The sequence below is a fragment of the Zeugodacus cucurbitae genome, chromosome 2, assembly GCF_028554725.1.
Source record: "Zeugodacus cucurbitae isolate PBARC_wt_2022May chromosome 2, idZeuCucr1.2, whole genome shotgun sequence".
Classification (NCBI taxonomy): Eukaryota; Metazoa; Arthropoda; class Insecta; order Diptera; family Tephritidae; genus Zeugodacus; species Zeugodacus cucurbitae.
In genome coordinates this window covers 50,222,518-50,250,171 of record NC_071667.1, presented here as the reverse complement: position 1 = coordinate 50,250,171, position 27,654 = coordinate 50,222,518, and the positions used below count along the sequence as shown (strand labels likewise).

General features: G+C 36.2%; 1 protein-coding gene across 3 annotated transcripts in view; it reads right to left on the bottom strand.

Moving 5' to 3' along the window:
- Positions 1–27,654, bottom strand: part of LOC105216792 (polyhomeotic-proximal chromatin protein) — a 292,260-nt gene that overhangs the window by 73,786 nt on the left and 190,820 nt on the right. For all 3 annotated transcript variants that reach the window (XM_029043198.2, XM_011191452.3, XM_011191450.3), the window contains exon 4: positions 26,962–27,304. In XM_029043198.2, coding sequence (XP_028899031.2) covers positions 26,962–27,304 — 343 coding nt within the window. The remainder of the gene's footprint in view (positions 1–26,961; positions 27,305–27,654) is intronic.

The window sequence follows — 27,654 nt, the reverse complement described above, 5'->3', positions numbered from 1 at the left end:
AAAGTAGCACAAGTTGACAAGAGTGATTCTGCGCTGGATCTCGAGGCTGACATTGTTGGTGTTGTTGATGCTGGTTCCCAGATATACGAAACTATCTACTACTTGAAAGTTATGGCTGTCAACAGTGACGTGGGAGCCAAGACGCGCGTGCGCTGACTGTTTGTTTGATGATAGGAGACCCATACGCTTCGCTTCCTTATCCAGTCTGGAAAAAGCAGAACTAACGGCGCGGTTGTTGCTTCCGATGGTATCATTATCATCGGCGTACGCCAGTTAAAGAAGTCGCACGATAGTTAGTCACCTTGTCTGAAACCTCGTTTGGTATCGAACGGCTCGGAGAGGTCCTACCCAATCATGACGGAGCTTTTGGTGTTGCTCAACGTCAACTTACACAGCCGTATTAGTTTTGCGGGGATTCCAGACATCGCAGCGTAAAGGCAGCTCCTTTTCGAGCTGTCGAAAGCAGCTTTAAAATCGACAAAAAGGTGGAGGTTTCTCTAATTTTTTTATAAAGCTCGCTTCAATATTTTTTGTCATATTTTATACATATACATATATTCAATTATATTAATTATATATTATAAAATATAACTATATATTACCTTTCAATTATTTGAAATTAAAAAAATGTGGCAACTCATTTAATTTTTTTTTTTTAAACATATGTATGCATGCGAGCAAATGACTTTTTCATTAACATGTTTATTATGTTTTCCTCCCGCAACGCTCATATTCTACTGAGTTTACTACTGTTGAAAGCGACTATTTATATCAAAGAAATATTTCCACGAAATAACTGTGGGAAAGTCAAAGCATCAATTAAGTGTGAAAAACATGGCTTCTTGCAATGCACTTTATGGCAAAATAAACGCTTTTCAGTGAATTTCATTGATAGCATATACTGGGAGGCAATAAAAATAGCAAATTCATGCGAATTGCTCACATCTCCAAGCAGCGGAGAGTGTGCGTTAGGCGTTGCATACACATAGACAAATGAATATTTACCATAAATATATACACTTAGATCCATATCTGCGTAGGTTGGCATGCAAATGTACGCTGGCACATCATTGATTAAGCAGCCAACCGCAGTCGGAGTCGCCGACCAGCATCAGCTTCAGCTCCACGCCATTTGACAAGGTTAGGTAAATAAGTAAGCAACACTGCTTTTACTGTTGAGACATACACACATCTCGATGTACTTGCCACATACACGCTGTCCAGCTTATCTGCAACACGTAGGTTGCCTTGCCACTTGCGTCAGCAGCATGTTGTCGTCCCTACATGCCACAAGCCACGGCAGCACCGACGCAAGTGCTATTTGTGACAGTCGCCTTGCCATGTGCGGCGACTTTTCAACGCCAACTCTCGAGTTTTTATTGCTTGGCCTAGACAATATGCAACGACTGACCTTAGAGCGCTTGACTGCGTTACAGCAATAATTGACTTTTCTGTGTTGTTGTTCTTTGTTAGTGTAATGTCATCGCTCGTTTGCTAGCATATTGATACGTTGAAATTTCAATTTCAAAAATTTTGCTATTCTCAGCGGGTTTATGGCTATTATTTTTTGATACTTCAGTGACGCTTTTGTACGTTGTTGTTGTTGTTGCCACTGTCATGGTGCATCGAGTCAGTGCGGTAACTTCCTGCCTGGTATGCTTTGACAATGCGCTGCCATTACCATTGACGGTTATGCTTCTACATACAGCAACATGTTGCCGGCACTGCTGCTTTCAACTCGCGCTCGTTGATTGCCCTACCTCGAAATGTGTGTGCGTTGAGGTCGGCAGAAAAATGTCAGAATTGACACGTATTGACATAAACATGCAACTCAATGGGTTTTGCCTCCTGCGGTTGATGCGCCAGCGCGCGGCACCCAATTGCATGCGGCAGCCGGCAATGTGGGTTTCATGTTACTTGCAACGCATTTCAATGCATCACTGTGCAAATGTTGCCACGCTGTTAGCATTTGCATAGTTTGAATGCTGTCTTTTTGGCCTGATTTGGTTTGGACAGGCAACTATCACAAATGGCAGAATAGGTCTTTTGAGACATATATTTCATAAGGTTATTAAAGTGTTGCTGCGAACCCATAGTACCTGCATCGATTATGAGATGCCGAGTAAGGATGGGGAATATTTGGTTGCCATGGGTTGCAATGAGTACAAAGATTCTAGATGAAAATGTTAGAAGTAGATCTCAAGAATCTTGAAACAATAACCCAAATGCTCGGGTAACATTCGAAAAGTCCTAGAAAGTATTTCTCGGAGTTTGGGTTTCTAGTTCACTGGATTCGAACCTATCAAATGCATTCTGGCATATGATAAAATGATATGATATGACACACATATTCGGGTAGAATTTTTAGATCGGAGTGGTATATGGATGGTTAGATGCAAGGAAAGTTAAGGTTCAACTAGCTAAGGGTGTTAGTCCGGCCGAAGTCACTCAAGAGATTTAATTACAGCGCTATATGTCTATATGTCTGATAGCAAATATTATATTTAAAGATAGAAATTCGAAAATAAATCTTGCCTTTACATTATTAAGATGTTTCCACATAAATAACGTCAATTGCCCCATATTGATGATTAATTTAGGAAAACCTTTAGATTAATCAAATTACGCATTCTTCCATTCAGCGAATAAAGGCAATTTTGTGATTAATTTGACATAGACGGAGGCAGAGGAACATTTGCATAATCATAAAGACCTACCTTGTACGCTTAGGCAAAAGGCCAATAGCGAAATTAAACTTATAGCTGGGGTATGCACTTAGTGGCACAACACTCTTCAGCAAACACTTCCATTGTATTGACGATGCGTGGGCTAAACATCAAAGGTATTACAGCCTTTTGTTGATTAAATTCCAAAATCGAGTTTGTTAGGAGGCGTGCAAACACGGCTTTGAATATGCTAATGTTTGTATGTACATATGTATCTATGTTTGTATGTGTGGCAAATGCAAATTTTGTAGCCACTTATGTAATGGACACTTACATGTATATACTTGCGGATATAATAATGCATTTTTAGAAAAATCCAAAAATATACATATCTACGCCCACTTATTTTCGAAAAATAACTCACTCTCTCTTTGGCTGCGAGTGCAGACAATCAGGTGAAAAGTGTAGTGTCAGCTAAATTTGCGCCATCAAAGAGAAAATGCAAATTTTCACCTCAACCAACGGGCAACAGCAACATACAACTGTAAATGGATGCTGTTGCACGGCACTCATATATAACATTATGGTGATCATTAAATGTAAAATGATATTTTTTGAAATAGAACTGAATTTCTATTTTTGTAATTTCTATTATGAAAACACACTATTTGGACCGTACATTCGGCATAAAGTTCACTAGAATGACGAAAATCGATATATTATATGTAGTATTTGAGGGCTAAGATCATTTCTTATCCGATTTCACTAATTTCACGAGTTCAAACTACATTTTATTCAATAATAAACGCTCACTTACTTGTGTTATGATATCTCACTTATTAACCGATTGCCACAATCAGTAACATCACGCTGTCAAGAAAATACTATGTACTAAATTTCATTAAAATCGGTCGAGTAGTTTCTGTGGTGATATTTTTTGACCCAATCGTGTTTCTGCCGTTTCTCGTTAGTAAATTAACACACTTCTAGTAGTTATAACATAACCTTTACACGGGGGGTTTCATATAAAGAAAAGCTATTGGATGGTGTTAATGTGACTACCGTAACCCCATTGTCAGATTTGACTACCACCCTAATGCATACACACATAAAACCGCTGTGACGAAGCTTAGTCAAATGCAAATCCCCAAAAGGTAAGGCTCAGCAATTTATTACAGCTCAAACGGTGTTTTGCCGTTAGTCGCCGCAAGCTGTTAGACACATAGTTAGTCAGTTGGATGGGCAGACGGACGTGGTATGATAACAGGCGGATTTATTAAATAAATCCTTTTTTGCAGTATTCTAAAGCGTGTTCAAGCGCACCGACGCGGCTGTTGGCTAACAATTTTAGGCAAATTTGTTTGGCAAAACCTGTTGTGTGGTGTTAAGCTATGTCATGCTATGCTGCTGCACACGCCCACACGTTTGACTAATTTAATTATGCTAGTAAAATTGTCGCTTTTGATTCGGCCAGTCGGCGTGTTTTAGCTAATTGATAAATGACTGATTTTGGGCTGGATGAAATTGTCACAATTGCTTTTAAGTATTTTTTCCGACACACACGTGTGTGTTACTGCAGCACGCACTTGTCTAGCGATTAGCATGTTAAAAGCGTTTATTGACGCCATTTTGTTGCATATTAAATGCAACGGTATGTAAGCAGACAAATTCGATTTGCATATTTTTGCCACTAAGTCAGTTAGCGACTAATGGACAGCAGCAAAACCAATAAAACTATGTGTTTTTGTTGTGTAAATAAATTCGGAATTAATTTGCTAAATAGTATTTCATTTGCCTTGTTTACAGACGCTTATATAACTGTAAATGAAGTGGAATGGAAATTAAAACGGTTATGATTGCAATCCAAACTGCGTGGTGCAACCGATTAATTGAGGTGAACAAAATTTATATATTTCATGTATTTATTATACTGTACAACATTCGTATTTTAGATATTGAATCATAAGTAAAAAATAAATTAATTTTCGCATTTAGCCTCCGAAATCGAAATATTTGCTTAGAAAAATCAACGAATCTTCGAAAAGTCCTTTTTTCCTCCAGTGTCTTCTGGATGAAGGAGCGATTTCAGATTCAATAATGAAGTTTCTAAATCATGTGGTAACATATGTACTCTTCTTACAACACACAACATGTGTCCTTAATCAGAGCTACTACCAACTTCAAAAGTAATCCATTATTACATAGTTAAAAGTTAATCATGCACATATATTTAAACAGATGTATGTAAATATGTAGCTATTTCTAAAATTTATTATATTGTTATATACTCTATGACAACATATAAATAATTTATGATTTATTTTCGAATAGCTTACGCATCATAAATATTTAAAATGTAGTAAACAATATGAAATAGTCTGCAGTCAATTATGATTGTCAAGTCAATTAACGCTGCATTTCAAATTATGTGTTTGCATTTCGTCTGTTTTTGATTTAAGTCATATACTATTATTATACATTACACACTTGCTAATATGTGCAAATTTATACCAGAGTATTCTCATGTGGATTGAAAACGACAAATCAGTCTGTTAGTGAGAATTTAATTAAATGTGCGAATATAACTTCATATTTATCTACAAATGTGATTATATATTATATGTAACCATGTACAGATGTATATTAATTATGATTTCATTTTAAACAACACAAAATTGCATAAATAATTGCGAAATAATTTCTAATATACAAATGGATATTTACTTTCAGGGGGAGGAGAAATAAAACATTGCGATTCATATACCAAAACGCATAACAAATAATTCAGCGTTTCAATGATTCTAAAACAAATAAACTCGAAAATGAAATAGAGAATTTTTTTATGTAAAAATATTTAAACAAATAAACTTGCAGTTAGGAAAACATAATTTTTGATGAGTCTTTTCTTGTATTTTAAAATATGAACTCAATAAAGCTAAAACAAAACAAGTAAGGAAGGGCTAAGTTCGGGTGCAACCGAACATTAGGAAAACGTTGTCGTCGTTATGAACCGATTTCATCCATTTTTCACATGTGTCATCAGGATGTCAGGAAAGTATTATATACCGAATTTCATTGAATCGGTCGAGTAGTTCCTGAGATATGGTTTTTGACCCATAAGTGGGAGATGCCACGCCCATTTTTCATTTTGTAAAAAAATCTGAGTGCAGCTTCTTTCTGCTATTTCTTATGTAAAATTTAGTGTTTCTTACGTTTTTCGTTAGTGAGTTAACACACTTTTAGTCATTTTCAACCTAACCTTTGTATGGGAGGTGGGCGTGGTTATTATCCGATTTCTTTCATTTTTGGAGTGTACAAGGAAACGGCTGAAAGACACGACTGCAGAAAGTTTGGTTTATATAGCTTTATTGGTTTGCGATTTATATGCAAAAAACCTATTTGAGGGCGGGGTCACGCCCACTTTTCCAAAAAAATTACATCCAAATGTGCCCCTCCCTAATACGATCCTATGCTCCAAATTTTATTTTCATAACTTTATTTATGGTTTAGTTATGACATTTTATAAGTTTTTGGTTTTCGCCATTTTGTGGGCGTGACAATGGTCCGATCTTGCCCATTTTCGAACTTAACTTTCTTATGGTGCCAAGGAATACGTGTTCCAAGTTTCGTTAAGATATCTCAATTTTTACTCAAGTTATCCGTTGCACGGACGGACGGACGGACGGACAGACAGACAGACATTCGGATTTTTACTCGTCTCGTCACCCTGATCATTTTGATATATATAACCCTATATCTAACTCGTTTAGTTTTATGACTTACAAACAACCGTTAGGCGAACAAAACTATAATACTCTCTTTAGCAACTTTTTTTGCGAGAGTATAAATATAAAGAAACTGAATTTGGAACTTGGAAACATGGAACATGGAAAAACTGTAGTTTGGAAAAAAACTAAGACCATAGAATAATAGCACAATTATTTAATTTTTAAATTCAATAAAGCAAAAACATTTTGTACTATACAAGATTAATCTAGTTATTGAACGAAAAAAAAATTAATTAATTTTTGAGCTTTTGATATATTGGCTCGAAAAAACTAGTAGTACTCAAAAAAATAAAAATAATTCATTCAAAATCGCTTCATAACTTTACAAGAAATTGTGTCCACAAAAATTTTGTTTTGAGATAAAGGCGCAGAAAGTTTTAAATAGAAATTGACTGGCCTTTCGAAGGGTGTACATATCTCGTAAAATTTTACTGGGCTCGTTTTGAAATTTGTGATGAATAATTTAAACATGTTGTACTATCAAATAAGATACAGTTTTTTCTTACGAATTTTAAAATTTTGGTATGTAGGATATTCCGACAATTTTTAGATTCGCAACTTCATATTTCTAAAATGCGAGGATGATTCGTTTTTTTAGAAGATTCGACAACAAATTTGTTTTCTGGTTTTCTATTTAAGAATGTAGTTGTTTCTTCCTCCTTATCAATTAAGTGTCAATTAACACAACTAATATAAAATGGAACAAAACTTACCCTTAAAGTAATATGTTATAATGTTAAATTTAGAATTAGATTTACCTGCAAAGAAAATAAAAATATATAGCAAACATTAATACGGAAAATAATTGCTTTGTATATTTCTTATTAAATATGTCACTAATTCGTGACAGCTTTTATATCATATTCTAAACGCTTGAATAATCTATCATGAAGAAATATTCTTTTTTATATATATATATATATATATATATATATATATAGATTATATTATATAGATTATCTCTATAGAGAGAAAAGAATATTTCTATATTATTTATATATTTATATATATATATATATATATGATTATAGAGAGAAAAGAATATGCTCTCTAAACTAAAGACCCAACGTCTATCGTATCCCTAGTCATACTGATTGATTTTTTATTTTGTATGAGTGGTAGTCGGTAGTCATGTAAACATCGGACGGTTATATGCTTTTGTTGGTAACTGCTGCAAGTTTATTAAAAAAATATAAATTTTCAAAAGAAAATATTTAAAATAAATTACTATTGCTTCCTCTTCTCATTCCGATTACTATATACCTATTTTTTATTCTCATAATGCTGGCATTGCTGCGTTCAATAAACCGCAATGTGCAATTTATTTCGTCCGCGCATCCGTCCATGTTGAATGTCAGAAGACAAATGAGCTTTTTTCGCCAAGCATGAGTGGAGACGATCAAGTTTGCGGCCGTCAAAAATATAAATTGTTTTTTATTTTCATCAAGCAGAGCCGACAAGAAATCTGTGTAGCGTACGTGTATCCGATAAAAGCCGTCGACACCTATACACCTAAGAATTTAATGAGTTTATTTCATCATCTCCAAGGGCCTTCTCCCAAAAAATTACATCCACATATGTCCCTTCATAGTGCGATCCTTCATACAAAATTTTATTTTTTTAAACAGCTTAATTTATGGCTTAGTTATAGCTCTTTGTATGTTTTAGGTTATTGCCATTTTGTGGGGGTGGCAGTGGTCCGACTATGCCCATATTCGAACTTAACCTTCTTATGGAGCCGAGAAATACGTCTTCCAAGTTTCATCAAGTTTTTACTTAAGTTACAGACAGACATCGGGATTTGAACTTTACTCGTCACCCTGATCATTTTGATATATATAACCCTATATCTTACTCGTTTAGTTTTATGACTTACAAACAATCATTATGTGAACAAAGCTATAATATTATCTTAGCAACTTTGTTGCGAGAGTATAAAATGTCCTTTTAAGAATAAATTCGAACTTTAAAGCCTCTGATTTTTTACCTTGGTACTTGCAAGTTCAACCGTAGAATATTGGTTTTTATCAGTTATCGAATTCATAGATTTGTACATTTTGAACGAAATCCATCTCACAGAACGAGAATACAGTCCAGTAGTAAAATATAAACACTTTCAATTTTAAGTTAAGCAGACACATAACTTTTGCGTAGTTCGCAATTTTATTACGCTCAAGCTTCGAAATCTAGCCAATGTTGATATGGATACTAAAGCAAACTGCCAACGACCAAACTTTCGCACTTAATTATAATGGCTACTCACATTTAGACAGACATATCTATGTATTTCTGTTTGTATGTGTAAAATAAGGGCAATACAAAGAGCATAACGAATTTTACGAGTACATCAGTTGTGCCATATAAGCACCAGCTGAGGGCAACGCGTAGGCTTCGAGTTAAAAATACCCAAACTCAGTGCATTAATGCGGCTCAAAGTACGGTGTGAATAAATGAGAGCGAAAAGCATAAAACTGCGAAAGCGTTAAAATAGTAGGAGCAGATGTGGAAAGTGATTCGAGCGCAACCAAAAACCCATCAACGGCCAAATCACCGCAAACAAAAGTGATTCACTGGATAAAACACAGACGCACACACATGCACACTCACGCACACATTACTCGTAATATTAATGAGGATAATGAGACGCGCTGAAACCACAAACACCTCACACACACACGGCGAGGCAAGTGCAAGTGGGCGTGTGTGTGCGGGAGGAAGCTTCAATTCCCATTTGAATTGTGAAAACATCAAAGTCATAAACTTCAACAACACAACACCACTTGAAAGCAGATTTAGCAGCCGTTGCCTTTGGGCGTGAACCTTTTTTAATGGCAACACGCGACGGGCAACGTGTAAATTACAGCTCAATTGCAAAGCAAACGCCAACAAAGCTCGAGTTGATATCCATAATGAAGAGTGTATGAACTGCAGGAGGAGACCTATAAAAAATCTTACGATTTCGTGTAATTTGATTGCCGATATATTTAGGTGGAGGCATAAAAGTGCCGGATCCCTCTGCTCCCACAAGCAGCGCAGCCACTTTCGTCACTAATCAAGCGGAAATGTATAATGAGGATCAAGAACACTGGTGGCGCGACAAATTGGTCGCAATCAAAACAGAGCACACGGCATGGATGCACCAATTGGTGGCGACACCATTCAATGGCCTTTCAAAGCGACAGCTGGCTGCAACAACATCAACAACAACAAAAGAGAAACTTTACAAATTAATGCTACCAGCAATGACACTGGCATTATTGCGCACACCTACAAGCACATATCCAGCAACACTGTGGCAGTAGGTGTGTTTGTGGCCGAGTGCTTGGTAACAACATGCTTGTGTAATAGCGCAGAACGGAAGCGAGGGCAAAAGGCATGCAAATGAAATATCCTGTGTTGTATGTGATTTTGGGTGCTGCCAGTGTCCTCGTAGGAAATGGGTGGCATAATTAACAGTTTTCATGAATTTTCATATTCAAATTCGTTAAGTCGTACTTTCCCGCAGTTGATGTTCGAAATTAATCAAAATTTCGTAATATGTAACCAGAATCTTACTCACATATGATTCTAATTCTAAATTGTTGAATTTACTTTCTTCATATTTCCATCAACCTATGTTCTGAGAGGCACAAACTGTCACAATTTTGTGAGTAAATTTGTTGAAAAGAGTTATTAAGAGATTATTAAGAGATCAGTTGTCCAACGATCAATATGAAATAGTACAAGCGGTAAAAAAATGTCTATCTATCATCACCTCATCTAATCCGAGGGCGTGAAGGAAGTCCAATTTTATGATAGAGTTAACGGCAATATGAGAGAAAAGAACTTATAGAACAAAATGGGAGTTCAAGTTACACCTCAATCTGCTATAGTCTATATTACTTCTGGAAAGACTGATCATATATCTCCTCAATATTATTTAATTCTTAGATAAAACCTAGTTTTTCGAAGTCTTAATATTTTTAGTTAGCATCGATCCCTTTTAATTTTTTCTGTCTTTCGAAAGTTACGGTGCGTGGACCCACGCTAAATATTGACTCCGGTTCGCTGCGGTCTTTCCTATCCATATGGACCGCCATGGGTCCAGATGGCCATTAAGTTTCTCTATGCACTCCAGAAAGATTGTCGATCTAATTTCGTATAGCGGTATAGATTTTCTAGTGGCTCATATGAATATGCCTCTATTACATTTTTATTAGTTCCACTTGAGTGTTAAGTAACACATGTTGCTCTGCCAACATTATCTAGCAAGAAAGCCTAAGTTAATGTTTTATGCGGCACATTACAGCCAGATTGCTATGTGATTAGAACCTTTATTGCAAAAGTAATCGGATTATTTATTGATTAGACTTTTTATTCCATATATAAAATTAATAACTTTAAAGATAACTACTATTAAGACCCAAATGGTGAATCGAACACACAACTGCTATAAATATAATATAATAGATTATTATATAACGGGTGATTTTTTTGAGGTTAGGATTTTCATGCATTAGTATTTGACAGATCACGTGGGATTTCAGACATGGTGTCAAAGAGAAAGATGCTCAGTATGCTTTGACATTTCATCATGAATAGACTTACTAACGAGCAACGCTTGCAAATCATTGAATTTTATTACCAAAATCAGTGTTCGGTTCGAAATGTGAAAATCCGCTTTTTTATCGACAAATTTTGTTCAGCGATGAGGCTCATTTCTGGTTGAATGGCTACGTAAATAAGCAAAATTGCCGCATTTGGGGTGAAGAGCAACCAGAAGCCGTTCAAGAACTGCCCATGCATCCCGAAAAATGCACTGTTTGGTGTGGTTTGTACGCTGGTGGAATCATTGGACCGTATTTTTTCAAAGATGCTGTTGGACGCAACGTTACGGTGAATGGCGATCGCTATCGTTCGATGCTAACAAACTTTTTGTTGCCAAAAATGGAAGAACTGAACTTGGTTGACATGTGGTTTCAACAAGATGGCGCTACATGCCACACAGCTCGCGATTCTATGGCCATTTTGAGGGAAAACTTCGGAGAACAATTCATCTCAAGAAATGGACCCGTAAGTTGGCCACCAAGATCATGCGATTTAACGCCTTTAGACTATTTTTTGTGGGGCTACGTCAAGTCTAAAGTCTACAGAAATAAGCCAGCAACTATTCCAGCTTTGGAAGACAACATTTCCGAAGAAATTCGGGCTATTCCGGCCGAAATGCTCGAAAAAGTTGCCCAAAATTGGACTTTCCGAATGGACCACCTAAGACGCAGCCGCGGTCAACATTTAAATGAAATTATCTTCAAAAAGTAAATGTCATGAACCAATCTAACGTTTCAAATAAAGAACCGATGAGATTTTGCAAATTTTATGCGTTTTTTTTTTTTAAAAAGTTATCAAGCTCTTAAAAAATCACCCTTTAGAAATAACATCAAGATGCCACCTTACTTTAATGAGAGCACTTTTCTATTGAATTCAACTCAAAAACTGTGTTGTTGCTTTCACATTTAATTGTTTTTAGATAAAAGAACAGAGCTCGAACAAAACTATCATAGGAATAGGCGGGTCAAATGTAGCTTTTATTCCACATAAAAACTTATGACACTGAATGTCAAAATCTTTTATTTAGTCTCGTCATATAGTTAGAAGAAATTTCTAAAGAAGCCATTAAAATCGATTTCAACAAACACCATAACACCTTGCTGTCGCCAATGCATAGCTTACCACCTAACTTATTGTCTGGCTAACTAGGATAACTCAGTGGCTCCACAATGCCTCATGTTGTCAGTTGTATTTGCGGTTTTTCCATTATAATATCATCATTGTTGTTGGTGTTAATATTAAAATTGTTGTCGCGTCAATCGATTGATATGGTGAACTGAACAGCGCAGCAGCAGCAGTGTCAACAACTGAGCTGTAGGCTTTGTTTGCCGTCATGTTGAGAAGACACAGAGATCACAGATTGTGGCGGGGGGGAGAGTCGCATGTGGACACACACAGTCGGACGGATCGAGGTTGGGGTACGATTTGAATTGGCGCATGGCGTTGATGGTTATGAGATTTTATGTACAATTTTAATTGAACATGTGGTGCGCGCGAACAACGACAAATATACAACAATAACAACAACAAAAACACACACAATTCAACAATAGACAACGAAGGGCGGAGTAGAGCGGGTTAGTGCAGAAAATGTGGGAGGAAAGTGAGCGTGTCAAATAAGCTGTCTCAGCTGCATATAATATATATGTATATATGTATTTCAGCCGACTTGAATATGCGCCAATTTCGATTATATACTCGTGTGTGTGTGTGTGTGTGTTTGAGGTTTTTGCGAATTCGCATGTGTTTGTTTACGGTTTGTCGGGGTGTGTGCGTGAGTGGGTGTGTGGCGCATTCTGTATTTGCCTTGTTGCGATTCATTGGAGGCAGAGAAGCGTAAAAAGCGTTCAACTGTAATGCATGTGTGTACATCTGTATGTACACTTTGCGCATTTATGTTGTGGTTTTGCGGCTGCTGAGTGGATTTCCAAGCGCACAACGCATCACGCAAACACCACAGGGTTGACTCTATGAGAGGTTAAAATGATAGATGTACTAGATAATGCAAACAGATGTATGCGCGCATGTAAAAAGCTTGATAAATGGTTAAGCAAATGTAAATATATATATGTATATATATATATATATATATATATACAAATATAAATGTGATATGCAAAATCGAACGCGTGAATAATCAAAAGAACACTCGGTTAGTCATGGCAATAGTGGGATTGGATATTTTAAATTTTAATGCAGATTTTTGTGGATTTTCGCAAATTTAGTATTATTGATCTCGATACTTTAGAAGAGGGAGAGAATTAAAAATATTGTTGAAATAACGACAAATGATTATACGCTCTTCCTCTACTTCACTCTTCCGCTGAATCGCAAAATTAAAAACGAAAATAAATAATAATTTGTAAATCTGGCAGTCACCACTTCTGCACCCACCTACCCACCAAGCGAGGGACATCGCTCACGCAACTCTCACCCGCAATAATAAAAATTAAAATTTGATTATAGCCGACGAAAAAAGAGTTTTCACGCAAAACCACTGACAGCTGCCGGGTTTTTTGTTGTTGTTAGACAGTGAAAAGGATTTCGAAATAAACGAATTGGTTGCAAACGCGCAAAACTTTCCCTTTTTTTTGGTTATTTGCGGGTTGCCATTTTTAATTGGAAAACTTTTCGTTTTAGCATTGCCAACTTCCAGTGAAAACGTCATGTGGCGGCTGGTCAAACACAATTGAGTGAGTTTTTTCCAACCGATTGACCTCGCTGTACGCGAATTAGCATTGGTTAGGGCACATGAGTGACAACTTTAAAAGGGTTAACAACAACAATAGTGAAATTGATACAAAATTGTTGTAATTTAAATTAAATAAAAAATATAAAAAAATTTAAAAAAAATTACGCATATTTTAACATAATTAATATCGATAGATAATAGTAATTAATATAATTAAATAATATATTTTTATGCGGTCTCATCTACACGGTATTTCAATAATAACTACCAATCAATAACTATCAACCATTTCATTCCAAATCATTCCATAATTCATGTAAAATTTAGTTTAATTCAAGATTATTCTGTTTAGTTGTAAAATCAGCTGTTTCGAACTTAAGTTCGAATTTAACTACAATTGAGTAAATTGCAAAACAATGTTATCATATTAGTTTTTTTCTAGTCAAATCGGCTACGTTTTTATAGAATTGTGTGTAAGAAATTTTAGTTTGATATTTCGGTTAAATATTTTATATTAATTTCTTCAGAAATCTACAATACTATCTTTAAATATATTTTTAGTTAGCTATAGCTTTAAAATGATTGGCAATACTCTGTAGAATTTTTAAATGAGATAAGAGAACCAGAAGATTTCCATTTCCAAGCCACCAATTTGTTCGAATAGTAAATATACTCGACTGATTAATTCGAATTTCGAAATTGCAATTATATTTCGAATATAGCTGTGTTAATTCATGCAATATTCTTGAATTATTATTACAATTAAAAATAATGGTAAAAAGCTAGATCAGAAAACCCGAAGCTTTGAATTTCGAACTCGAAGTTCGAAAGTTATAATGAAGTTAGAATAAAATGGATTAATTCCTGCAAATAATGATTAATTATTATTGCAAAATTAAAATAAACTCATAAAATGAGAGCAGAAAACAATAAGCTTTCCATTTCCAAGTCAACAACTTGTTGCAAATGATAAAAAACCGTAAATTTTTGAAAACCTTACCGTATCTGCCAAAAAACAAAGACAATTTAAGTATTTCTCTCAGCTAAGATCTTCACAACCTCTTCTCCAGAAGAGAGAAATAGAAAACTCGCATACCCCAAATAGTAATTTACTTTGTCAAGTTGACATTAATGCCACCACAAACAAGTTCCAATGTAATCTCTGCACAAATTGAATAAATTCGTAAATTTCAAGTGACAGCTGTGTAAAGCTTTAAAACAAATGCGATTTGACATTTCCAACGCAATGTGTGACAACAACAACAACAACCAAAAGCGTTCAAATGAGCACAGCATGAAAAGAAATTGAAGTAAAGTTCAGAGAATCAAGGAAAACTGACCACTTTGGCTGGGAAACAGTTTTAACACTTAAGCGAGTAGACGAACGCACACACGTAAAGACACACTTGGTTAAGGGACAATACTTGCGCAATGCGTTGCTATTGCGTAAGCTGTCTCCCTTTCTGGCTTTACGTCCGAGCATGTCACAGCTCCTTCACAGGATTACAATAACAACATAGTAGAGCGTAGTGTATTCAACAAATACATTTATATATAAAATGGAGCGATAAGAGCAAGTAGAAAAGTTCACAAACGAGTAATGACATTTTTAAAAGGGCCAACGCAACTGTGATAAAACGGTAAGATAATTTTCAAACACATACAGACCATATACAAACCTATACAAACATACGCACACTAGTGCAATGTACTTTTGTATAGGGTATGTTTGTGTAGACTTCCATTAGGGCTTTGAAGAAAAAAAATTTAGAATTGTGTATTAGTTTTTGCCAAGGTAAACAAACAGAATTCGATTTAAGAATGTGCCAAGTTATACAGGAAACCCACACACACACATACATTCGTATGTAGATAGTGCCAAAGGTGCTTACACACATGAGCGAGTCGTTGCGAATACACACCCTTTATTTAAGAAGACGTTGAAATAACTAAAACGACGTGCAGACGACAGTGATTGTCAGCAGGAAGGCGGGACGACCAAACGAAAGGACGCCAGGACGAAGGACTAAGGCATTCAAAAAGAATGCGAGAAATTCAAACTTATAATTCGATGTGTGTAAGTTGTTGCCACAGAGTGAGAGAGGGGTAGGTGGACTACATGTACGACTAGTTAAGTGACCACACAATTTGTAGACGGAAATGTCAAGGAAACTTGGGCGTGTGCACATGAGCAGCGCAGTGCGGACTCAAGAAATGTGCAGTCAGTAAATACAAAGTTGTGGCGATTTCTCTGCGTCTGTGTGTGTGCTTATCGGAAATGAGGAGTGAGTTAATTGAAAATCGGTGCGACAACAGCTGGTGTGAAAGTTGAAATGATTTTAATTTAATCTTGTGCAGTGTTTTCAGAACTTTTCACTTAAGTGTAGAATGTAACTATAATTTTGAAATAGCAAATTGAAAGGAAATTGGATTTTCATGCGATGGAAATGTAAAAGTGATAAATGTGTGAACAAATAAATGTAATAGCTGGCAAATAAATACGCTTTTCATGCGTCGGAGAAGAAATTAAATTATTTTGTGAAATTAAAATAATAAAATTATAGAGAGAAAATATTTTAGTAGGTAAAAAATTATTTCCAATATTTCATAATGGCAGTATATTGATACGAAATAGAATTTGTTAAATTTTTTGGTGTCTTAAACATTCCACAAAAAGATCAAACTATAAAAAAAATATTTGTTTTATTAAAAAAAAATAAAATCATCTTATTAATATCTCGCATAGACATTTTCATTCATGTCTTTCCAGAGAAACAATTTCCGAAACGAAGAATATCATTAAATATCGACGAAACGTCATGAGATCGTGACTAATCATATCATTTTATTACTATTCTTATTTCAATCCACCTGGATGGCTAAAGAAACGATAGTCAAGGTGCTTCAATCACAGACTCGGAGTTTCGAAAAAGAACCACACTCCCTTTAAGGCATTCTCGATTTAAGAAATGGCGTTGTACTTATGGAACTGCCTTAATGAGGGCAAAATCTATCTATCTGGTACTTCGCTTCACCATAGCTATCACAAGTATTCCTAAATGATAGGCATTTCTTTATAAGTCGATTATCACAGTGTTAATTGCGCTGTATTGAAATTACTTTGGATGCTTATAGGGTCAATAGCCCTGAAATGTCAAAGATACTGCACTTCGAAGCAGTAGATCTTTCTCAATGACATTCAGTTTGAAAAAACTGACAGTGGTCTGAAAGTCGGAAACTGGAGTTGATGAAGAATTGACGACTCCCTTCCTTTTGAACTTCAATGTATCCATGAAAAAGCTTGATAACTGCCAGGTCTACCGGTAAAATGATTATAGGGCAGAAACCCGCTTTTACTATCTATATGAAGTAACGACCTGAATAATGGGGAATAGATTCGAAGTTTATTAGAATTTCAGAGGTTCTAAGCTTAAAAAAATGTTCCATCTAGGAACTATAGGAATATATATAAGCTTAAATAAAGCAATGCTTTGAGAAACTAGTTCGAAAGCAAACCTTCGCAGCAGTATAGAAAATTGTCGGAGTTAACAGACGTTATATTCTAATTACGTAGATTATAATGGCCCTCAAGGGGCATATCTTAATTGTTGATTTTAATTAATGATTTGATAACTTAATGATTTCGTAATAGCTTTAAGCATAAATCTTTAATTCTGAAAAGTAAACATTCTTTCAATTTTGAAACAGACTCTTTTGTGTTGTTCTCAACTCACACTTTATTTGAAACTTATGCACCCTTTTCCTGTAAACAGCGACAGTTGCCACCACCAACAACACTAACAACACACTTTTGTCAATAAAAGTAAATCTAAGACGTAATTCAAAGTTCTAACAACCGACCATTTGTACTTTTGTGTCTGACTTACGAAAACAAATAGGACAATCAAATTTGAATTAAAAAGCCTGCCAAAACCACCCTTGAGTAAAGACAAATAAAACTCACAAACAAACAGTCGAGTCGTAAGAAGTTTTCCATTAATTTGACAAACAAAATTTCAAAGATGATAAATCGACTTGAAAATTTGCCGTGAACAAAGCGTAGACAGCACAGTAGCCACAGTGGAAATAGTTGTAGAGTGTATTGTGGTAGGTGGAGAAAGGATTGCCGCAGTTGAGGTGTATGTGGTGAGAGCGCAAGAAAGGTTCGAAATTCAATTGTTGGGTAAATGTGCATACAAATAAATTTCACAAATATAAAACAAATAACATAAAGTCCTAATTTAACAACATCGATGAGTGTATCGAGGGATGCGCATAGTAAATAAGACGACATCCCAGTGTGTCTGGGAGTGCATTGTGCCGAGCAGAGCGTTGAAGAAAAACAAACGGCCAGACAGATATTTATAAATTTAGACAGGCAGTTGGACACGCATATAGTTAGTGGTATCCGGAGAATTCGTACACACACAGAAAGACACACACATAAAGAGAAAGATACAGCAAGAGGACGCAACGACTAAGATTGAGGACAACAATTTTCCAATCAATAAATATAATGTTGTGGAGAGTACAGCAGTGGAGTAGAGTGGAGGAACGCCGATCAGTAGTAAATACACAACGCACAAAACTGTAGCCAATGAAGCAGAACTAACCAAGACGTTAGCTTCCGCAACTCCACAACGTAGCGCTAAGAGCGAAGAACAAGGGGAGGGGAAAGCAAGTCAAATGGGCGAATGGACATATGCTGAGTTGCAAGCATGAAATCTCGAGAGACCATTTCATATGTTCACATATTCACACAGAGCCAAGGGAGAGTGTGGAAAGGCGCTTTTCTACAAGTATCGCACATATGAGTGCAAGTAATGGTGTTTCGGTAAGCACATATGTAGATGGCGCTGAAGCCGCAAAGAAAAAAGAAAATATTATATACAAGCATGAAGTTGACTGCTGGAAGTGGAGCGCAACATCCTCAGGGGAAGTTGGCGACGGAGACGATGTTAAAATTTAAACTAAAGATTATTGAAGCATACAACTAGGCAAATTACCATGTACACGTAAGGCAAGGAAGCATAACAAGAAAGTGGAAATGCAGTAAACGATTGTGGCAGAGAAAGAGTTGGAGAATGAAAGAGACGTATGAAGAATATAGTAGCGGAGCGGTAGCACCGACTGACTGACTGACAAATGGAGATTTAAGTAGTAGTAATATTTGAAGTAGTAAAAATAAATTGACCAATGCAGTCAAGAGCCACGGAGTGGTCAAACGGTGAATACGGATTTGAAGAAGGCAAACACTGTAGCAAGAAAAGCAAACAAAAAACACGAAGGAGAAGAAAGCGCTTCAAAAGGAAATGAGTTTAAAAGGTATGGTTGGCTAGACTTGCAAATGCAAATATCCTGAAAGGCAGCATTGAGTGCGGCTATAGGAGCTGAGAAATGCAAAGGTATGGAGCAACAGCCAGGCAGGGGGCGAGGCGAAATGTTAAGAAAACTATCTGAAATTGAAATCGCGCATATACAAGTCAAATTGGATTCGAAAGCGCAAGCAGTCAAAAGGGCAAATAAAGCCAAATAGCACAAGTGTGAGCGTGCAAGTGAAGTTAAAGTATTGAAGGGGCAGCAAGGAAGAGAGCAAGCGGCTGCACAACTACAGCAGCAGCAATAGCACTAACAAAATATAACAGCAATCGAGTGGAGTTTCAAACACACACAATTCAATATATGTAGCCGTCGCCCAGTGTGTATGCGTGCCTAGTTGTATGCAAAGCACTGCATTCAACGGCAGCAAACAAGTAAGAAAAGTAAAAAAAGTAAAAAAAAATCATTTCAGCAGGGAGAGGCGGCATTGAATGCCGTGGGCCTGAGTTGCGCTTTCAATAGTTATTTTCAACTGTTGCCAGTTATGCGCCCGAGTGGATAGCCGGCGCACAAATTGTTTAGATTAGACTGGGCGCATAGAAATTGAAAGAAATGCGAGCGCGCCAGATAATACGGGTTGGGGCGTAAATAACTTTTGCACGTTTTTCTTTTTCGGAATTAAATGGAATTGTTCAATTCGAATGTGGCGTATTATTTCGGCTTTAGTTTGTGAGGGTAGGCGCATTGTAAATGTGTTTATTTTGACTGAATGATGTTGTTTTATTAGCTAATAGCTAGTTTAAATAAACGGAAGGGGGGATTTTTGAATATTTTGGGTTAGTCACTTGTGTAACAAATGGATTGTGTAGCTGAAACTGTTTGGGAGAGATTTGTGAAAGTGTTGCTTTTCAAAAAATGCTATAAAATGATACAAAGAATATCTTTAAATAACAAATAAAATTAAAATTATATATGAGTATCTCTTTAATAAAATATAAAAAAAATAGTTGATTAAAACTAATCTCGGACAGTCAAAAACAGGTCTTTAGTGACGCCTAAAAACTCCTGAAACTGAATATGTATCGACAAACGGCATTGAATATGTCACCAGTCTGCTTAAATATTTATTTCTATTTCATCTAGTTTTCCTAAATGGTTGAAGGTCCAGGTATTTCAATGAAGACTTTCTACCACAAGTCATCTCTACGGCAGAGTATGTGTTCCACAAGTTCAGTTATCGACTAACACACATATATTCAGTTGTTTTTCTGAACAATAGAAGAAGTAAACTCGATTAAAAATACTACAAATATGTTCTAGCGAGCTCATCCTTGTCCAACAGTCCTTTGCCATGAAGACTTATTCTAACTGTTCGCTATTCACCTGGATTATAAGTTTATTATAAGGAATAGGTTATAATCCAGTGATCAGCGATACCCGTAACGTTCTTTATTATTTTTCTTAGGACAGAAAACAGAAGCTAAGAAATTCAGGGAAATAAAAACTTCACTTAGGTAAAGATGTTGACGAGAAACCATATTCTCATTAGATGTGGGAAGTGTATCAGACTAGGTAATATTATAAACTCCCCATTTATTAATTGACAAGAGATAATTTAGCAAGCGGTTGCACCTTCATTGAGTTATCCACACACTTTCCTTTTTAGTTTAAGCAGGATCTCAAAAATAGATACCATCTTTAATTGAATTATAAAACGATATACGAACCAATGGAATTATACAACATTAAATATACTCCGCTGTTCGCTTACTTACATATGTAGGCTATTATGTAAGAAGATGATGTTTACTTTTGAACTTTAAAGCAACCTTTGTTCGCAGCTTACGTTTAGTGAAGTGAAATATAGAAAGAGAACCTAATTCAACACAAGACTTAAACGGCATAAAAATATCCCTGAATATACACTAATTTGCATTTAATGTTTTATATACGTTGGTCTGCCATTGACTGTCCTTCGTGTAAATTCAAGTTGAACAAACGGTATTTGACTTTTGCAGACGTGCCCAGTTTCATTGCCTACATTTAGGATTCAATGAATGCTGGCTTGTTCGACCAGCAAAAGTGCAAAAAATAGCTACAAATACAAAAGCAACAATTGCTATACAGTTTATCAATAAAAGTAAGTGTGAACCAAATGGAATGCGAATGGAGGTAGAAGTGGAGGAGATAAAAGTAAATAAAATAATGTATGCAGACAGCGTGATTGGCAGACCAGCAACGTGTCATCAAAATAATGGACACTTAATGCACAATGCGAAATGCGTCCGTTGGGACTTCCTTTTCCTCTTACATTCACACTCGATTTCTATTAATTATTTGTTGTTATTTCCTGCGTTCTGCTGGTTTTCTATAGTGTCGTAGTGCGCTAGGGAATTTGAAAAAAGCAAAAAATCGGAAACGCTTAAAATACTACACGCTGTGGACGTGACGTAACGCTTGAGATGGCACTGACGTTAAAGAAATTTCTTAACGCTACACTCGAGTGGCGGCTAATTCTGTGTGAGTCCATGGTAGAAGATTATGAAGGAACTGCGGGTGAAGTGAAAAACTGTGAAAATTTTAGAGTGTTTGATGTTAACGGTAAATAAAAATTGCCCAATGTAGCGCATAGATGACATGCAGAGATGAATGGAAGTGGGTGACAGTAAATCGCAAGAGTGGGACGCTGTAATCAATTGAGAGAAAAACAATTTGTGTGTTGTCACAAAAATGTAGTCAAAATAATAAAAAAAATTAAATTGAAACAAAAATATACAAACAAAAAAATTAAAAAAATGAATACAGCTCAGTTCGACAATGCCTTGCCGCTCCTTTCATTTCTTTGACTGTCTGCGTCCAGACCTTATAAATGCATTATTTCTTCGCAAAACCAACTCGACAATACAACCTGTGTGATGTGTTTATTTTTCTTGGCAAGTGTTCCGGCATTTGTATGCCTTCACGTCCATTCGTCCATTGAGTGCGTACTGTTTTGTTAGCCGCGAAATGCTTTGGTGGATAACATTCTTATTTAGGTATAATTTTCTAGATATCTCTTTCATTTCACTTCAAGTGTGTGTACTTTGGCATGCACAATTTGCTGCAGAATAAATACAAATACAAATGTTGGAATAGATACAAAAGTATACAAATAACCATTTGCTGTTTGGGCTTAAGATATAGACAAACACAAACAAGAAACATTTCAAAAGTAAAAGAAAGAAAAAAAAATTCAAGAACTTAAATGAATTAAATTTTAAATTTCAATAAAAGTAGTAAATCAGATTCATATCACATTATTTTGGTTATTTGTAGCTCGTTCCAATCGGGTGCGAAACTCTCAAAATATGAATAATGGAAAATTCCTCAATCGATTATATTCCTATTCAATTCTACAACATTTCTAAAATATTGTTTTTAAAGTCGATCCGAGTAATAAGTTTCGAGATACAGTCTAAAACATTTAATCTATATACAATTAATCAAATCAGTCTAACATCATTATCTATAAAGCCTTACAGCACTGTCGCTCTTGCATACAATTATATGTATCTCAATCAAACTAAGTCGCTAGAGTCTCAAATATAAATAAATACTCTCTTACAAATTATAAAGCACAGCAAATACTCAGATATATAATGTACCTTTCTAAAAACGATATTCGAAATGCCAACACATACAGTAGAACATTCCTCTCCCGAGAGATACCCTCACTCACACACACATAGAAATCTAAATAATGCATGCCACTTTACTAACTGCAGCTTTTAGCTAAGCAAACATGAATAAGAGCCAGAGCCGTGAGTGTAGAAAGAACGAGCAAACAGCAGGTGTGCAAACTGCGATAGTTCAACTCCGTTAGATATTCAATGCAGCACTGCATTAGCTATGCATGCATGCGAGTGTGTTTGTGCGCTTGTGTGCATAAGGTGCAGCTTAACTAATCCTTTCACTTAGCAATCAAAACATATCCTCGTCGGGAGTGGAGCGCTTCTCAATTTCTTTTTCATTGCAGTCAATATTTGCACTCTCCCCGAGCAGCTGCAGTACTTTTAGACCTTTGCCTCACACCGCTTCGTCGTATTTTTGCGATTCTCGAGCTACGCTTTGCTGTAAATGTTGCATTTGAGGTGGTAGAGAGAGTGAAGGAAGTAGAAACGAGACTAGCAATGTGATTTAAAACGAAGTGGCCAGTGTGTCGATAACGTTTTGCTTATGCATATGCTTTCGTGCATCCGAGGCAATAGACTTTCGCATTTTTCAGTATTTCGCTTTGCGCCGTGACATCGTCGTTTAAGTCAAATATATGGACATTGGCGTTGCAAGGAATGCTTTGTGATGATTAAATATTAAATTGCTGTTGGTAGTATGAGCTTCAGCCACGTATTACTTATATTTAATTCCAAAGAAACGTTGATTTTTTTCAAGATGAGAGTAACTAGCTACAGAAATAAAATAAATATAATATAATATATCATAATTTCTTTCAAAAAGAATTTAAAAATGGAATAATATATAATAAGAAAGTAAAAAAACACTTATTATAAATTAATGTGACAATATGGTAAAACAACTTAAGCTGATTTAAGCGACTGTGGATAATTTGCATTATTTTGATCAACCAGAGAGGGCTCTACGTTGTGTCTTACCTTAGTCAAACTTTAGACTCGTTGGCTTTTATTATTTGTAAGAGAAATAAAGTCTATGGGAGAGTGTTTCTAGTAAAAATTAGGCATAAAATAAGTCGATTCATGCTACTTTTCGAGGATGGAATTTTCATCCATCTTTAAAATCACAAATAGCAGTATTATAGTTAATATTTTTGTATGTTCTTTCATAACCAGTCTTTTGTAGTTATTGCTTTTTATTCCTATGGTTACTAGGAAAAACAGCCGTAATTTTTCAACTTCAAGTCCACACTTTTTTTCTGAATTACCTAGGCTTAGACAGTTCAAAAATAAAATGCTTTAAAATTCCGAATCAACAAGAAGGTGGTCAAAATCAGCTAATGAGAATAAAAAGTGATATAGGTTCATAGCAATAGAACTCGAACATCCACAGAAGAAGGGTAAGTTACCACATAGGTTAACGATAATATCTGGACACGATCTGAACTGTTTATTGTAATAAACGATATAGCGATAACAATTTTAAACCGTGAATGCAAAGTATGATTATAATTCTTAAGAGCTAATTTCGAAAGGAAAACCAAGGCAGGAGACTTTTGGGTCAATTGGAAAACTCGAAAAGTCGAAGTAAAGTTCGGCTAGAAAAACAGTTCGTGGAAAATGATATATCTTCGGTTTCGCGTTACCACTTTCTCAAACAAAATGTTGAACACAAAATATGAATACCAATGCTGCCACCAACGATGAAAATTTTGTAGAAATGAACAAATTCGACTGTGAATGGGCAGCTCAATGTGCTTTATAGATACATACTTTTAGACATAATCCTCTATTAATTTTTATAAACATACACACGATATAAAATATGCCATTTTATTTATACCCAGCAGTGGCATTTTTGAAATATCGATTGGCGTGCCACGCAACAAACTAAAAAATGGAACTCTACTACTGTTTAATACACAATTTTGCGCTCATTTTCCAAGCCATGCTATCCGTCACAAGTAGATCTGCAAAGCCATTTTATTATCAGCTGCGTCTAGTACCCTATAGTGCATTGGGTTTGTATCCTTTCACTTTACTTTAGCTTCTTGTTTATCTCTTATTGTATATACATTATCTTTGTTGCACAGTTATACGCAGAAATATTGCGTTAAAACTGTCTCGAGGCATATAAGCAACGTATACTTTTAGGAGTAGAGACACATGTGTAGAGTTACATTCCCCAACTTCATAATGCGTGTCTTTTCACAGTAAACTTAACGCCGTTTGAGAGTGTGAGTATGAATGCAGAGAAAATATACAATATAAATTTCTTTCAGAGACGAAAAAGAAATACAAACTAAGAAACAACAAAACAAAAAACAACAATGGCGCTTGAAAATGATAAATCATTGTTGACTGAAGCGAATGCATACGGCGGAAGAGTGGCGAGGAAAAGGTAAATAGTAGCGGTATAAAATAAGCACACACACGCGCCAGCACTTGGCAAGACAAATGCGTTTTCGTGAGCGGCGGGCAATGAGTGCAAGGAACGAAGAAAGCCAAGAGAGAGCAAAATAAAAAACAGCGAAAAACTTGGCAGTTGCACACAGCTTAAGACCTAGGAAAAAGTTGCAGTTGCAAGCAACAAAGAAAAGAGTGAAAAACAAAACAAATACAGTAGAGCACGCAATCTTCAGGCGGCTGTCTTGTCTGCTTGCGTTTTCTACACGAATGGCTAGCATACTTTCCGGCGCATTCATCACACAGTTCAAGTGTATGAGCCATGAGAATATGCGAGTGTGCGTGTATGCTTTGCCATATATACATAGCTGCTCCCTGCGTGTCTTCCTGCTGATAAGGCGCCCAGACTACTACAGTGCAACGTGCGCTTGAATGGAGAAGAGCAACTTCGAGTTGTGTGCTATACAATAAGAAAAGTAATATATATACTTCTATATATAAACTAGATATGTAAGGCAATAAAGATTTATTTTAACGGGCAATAAGGAAAACGTACGACCACAGCAAGTTCATGGAATTTATGCTTGCACGCATTTTAACGCTTTATTGAAGCGTAAAAAGTGAACTTAGCGTATGTTGCATACTTCTAGGCGCGTACGCGAGGTAATAGCCTGTACATGGGAGTATCAAATGCCAGTGTTGGAATTTTGTGTTTCTTCAATATGGAGAGAATCCAATGTAATTAAAATCTGAGGCTTAGAATAATGCATTTTTATATAAGGGCTAATTTCTTTGGTCAGTCGATGCAGAGACTTATAAAATCGGGAACGATCGATATATTGTTATTATTACTTTAAGACAACATAAACAGTTAATAAAATGGTTTTTGTTATAATTCTTAGTATGATTGTCGGATATCAAAAAGTAGCATCCTAAAATGAAGTGTCGCTGATAAACAAAATGTATCTTGAAATCATCAGAATCGCAGAATCACTCTTGCCAACAGGTGCTTTGGACTGAGGCGCTAATTGAAAAGTAAAGTCCTCTCTCGGCGAACCAAAATCCAACTCTACAAGGCCCTTATCATTCCCGTCCTGCTTTATGGTGCAGACGAGTGGACGATGTTAACATCAGATGAGACGACACTAGGAGTTTACGAGAGAAAAAAATTGTCCAAGATTTATGGTCCTCAGAACATTGGCAACGGCGAATATCGCAGACGATGGAAAGATGAGCTGTATGAGTATAGATTGACATAATTCAGCGAATAAAAAGACAGCGGCTTCGCTGGTCGGTCATGTTGTTCGAATGAACGAAAACACTCCAGCTTTGAAGGTGTTCGATACAGTACCCGCCGGAAGAAGCCGAGGAAGAGGAAGGCCTCAACTCCGTTGGAGGGACCAGGTGGAGAGAGACCTGGTTATACTTGGGATCTCCAACTGACGTGATAGATGATATAAACTATCCGGAAAATGCAGTACTCTCGAATAGTTAAGAACCAGTGTTTGAGAATAGAATAACTCAGTGATGGAGTGGATGGTATGGCTTCGCAGCATAACCTCTAATCTTGAAATTTTAATTCATAACCTGAGGGCTTCATACCTTATTCTGTTTTTTACATGAAATTTCATCATATTTTTTACCTTCACGGAGTATCACATAAACCACATACATAAAATATGCATATATACTAAATTGATTTTTCTCCGAAAACCCCCTACTTAAAGTGTATTTAGATATTATATATAGTATATATATACAATACGAGTATATATAGTCATGTGTCATTTATAAATTTCGACGAAGAAAAATCACCGTAATAAACTAAAGCTTACCTTTTGTTTGCGCCGCGGAGGACACATCCAACGGTTGTGCATGTAATTGCCGCGATTCGAGAAAACGTTGCTGATGCAAACATGCCAAGGATGATGACAACGACCCCAACGCTGACGATGCAGACGACAACGACGACGACTGTGAGGACTGCGAGGACGTGGATGAGGATGAGAACGGCGAGAGGGACGACGCCAGCGCTGAGCTTGTAGCAACAGATGTTGGCGTCGTACGAAATGAGTTCGTCGTTGTGGAGGCGGGTGTGTTGGCATTCGTATTTGTGGCGGTGGTGGTGATGCAGCCTTTTTCGTCGTGCGTTGGCATTTTCAGTGGCATATTAGGAACCTGCAATAATAGATGAAGAATACAAAGAAAATTAAATGAAAGTTATGCACAGGGAAAATTAGTTATTATGTATGAGTGGCAGGTGAATGTGAGCGCTGGCAGATATACGAGGTATAGAAATACTTGTACATACTTGATGAGGTGGAGGTGGAAACATATATTGCAGACAAAAGGAAAATTAGCTTGCGCCAAAACGAAGAAAATATGATTTTGCAAATACGTGAATAATAGAAGTAAGTAGTTGGCGGGAAGTGAAATGAAGTGCATTGGAGGGGTAACCAACAAAGACATTTATGGAAACTGATTTGAGGAATTTTCATTTACCAGTGTAATTGTGTGTGCTTGTATTG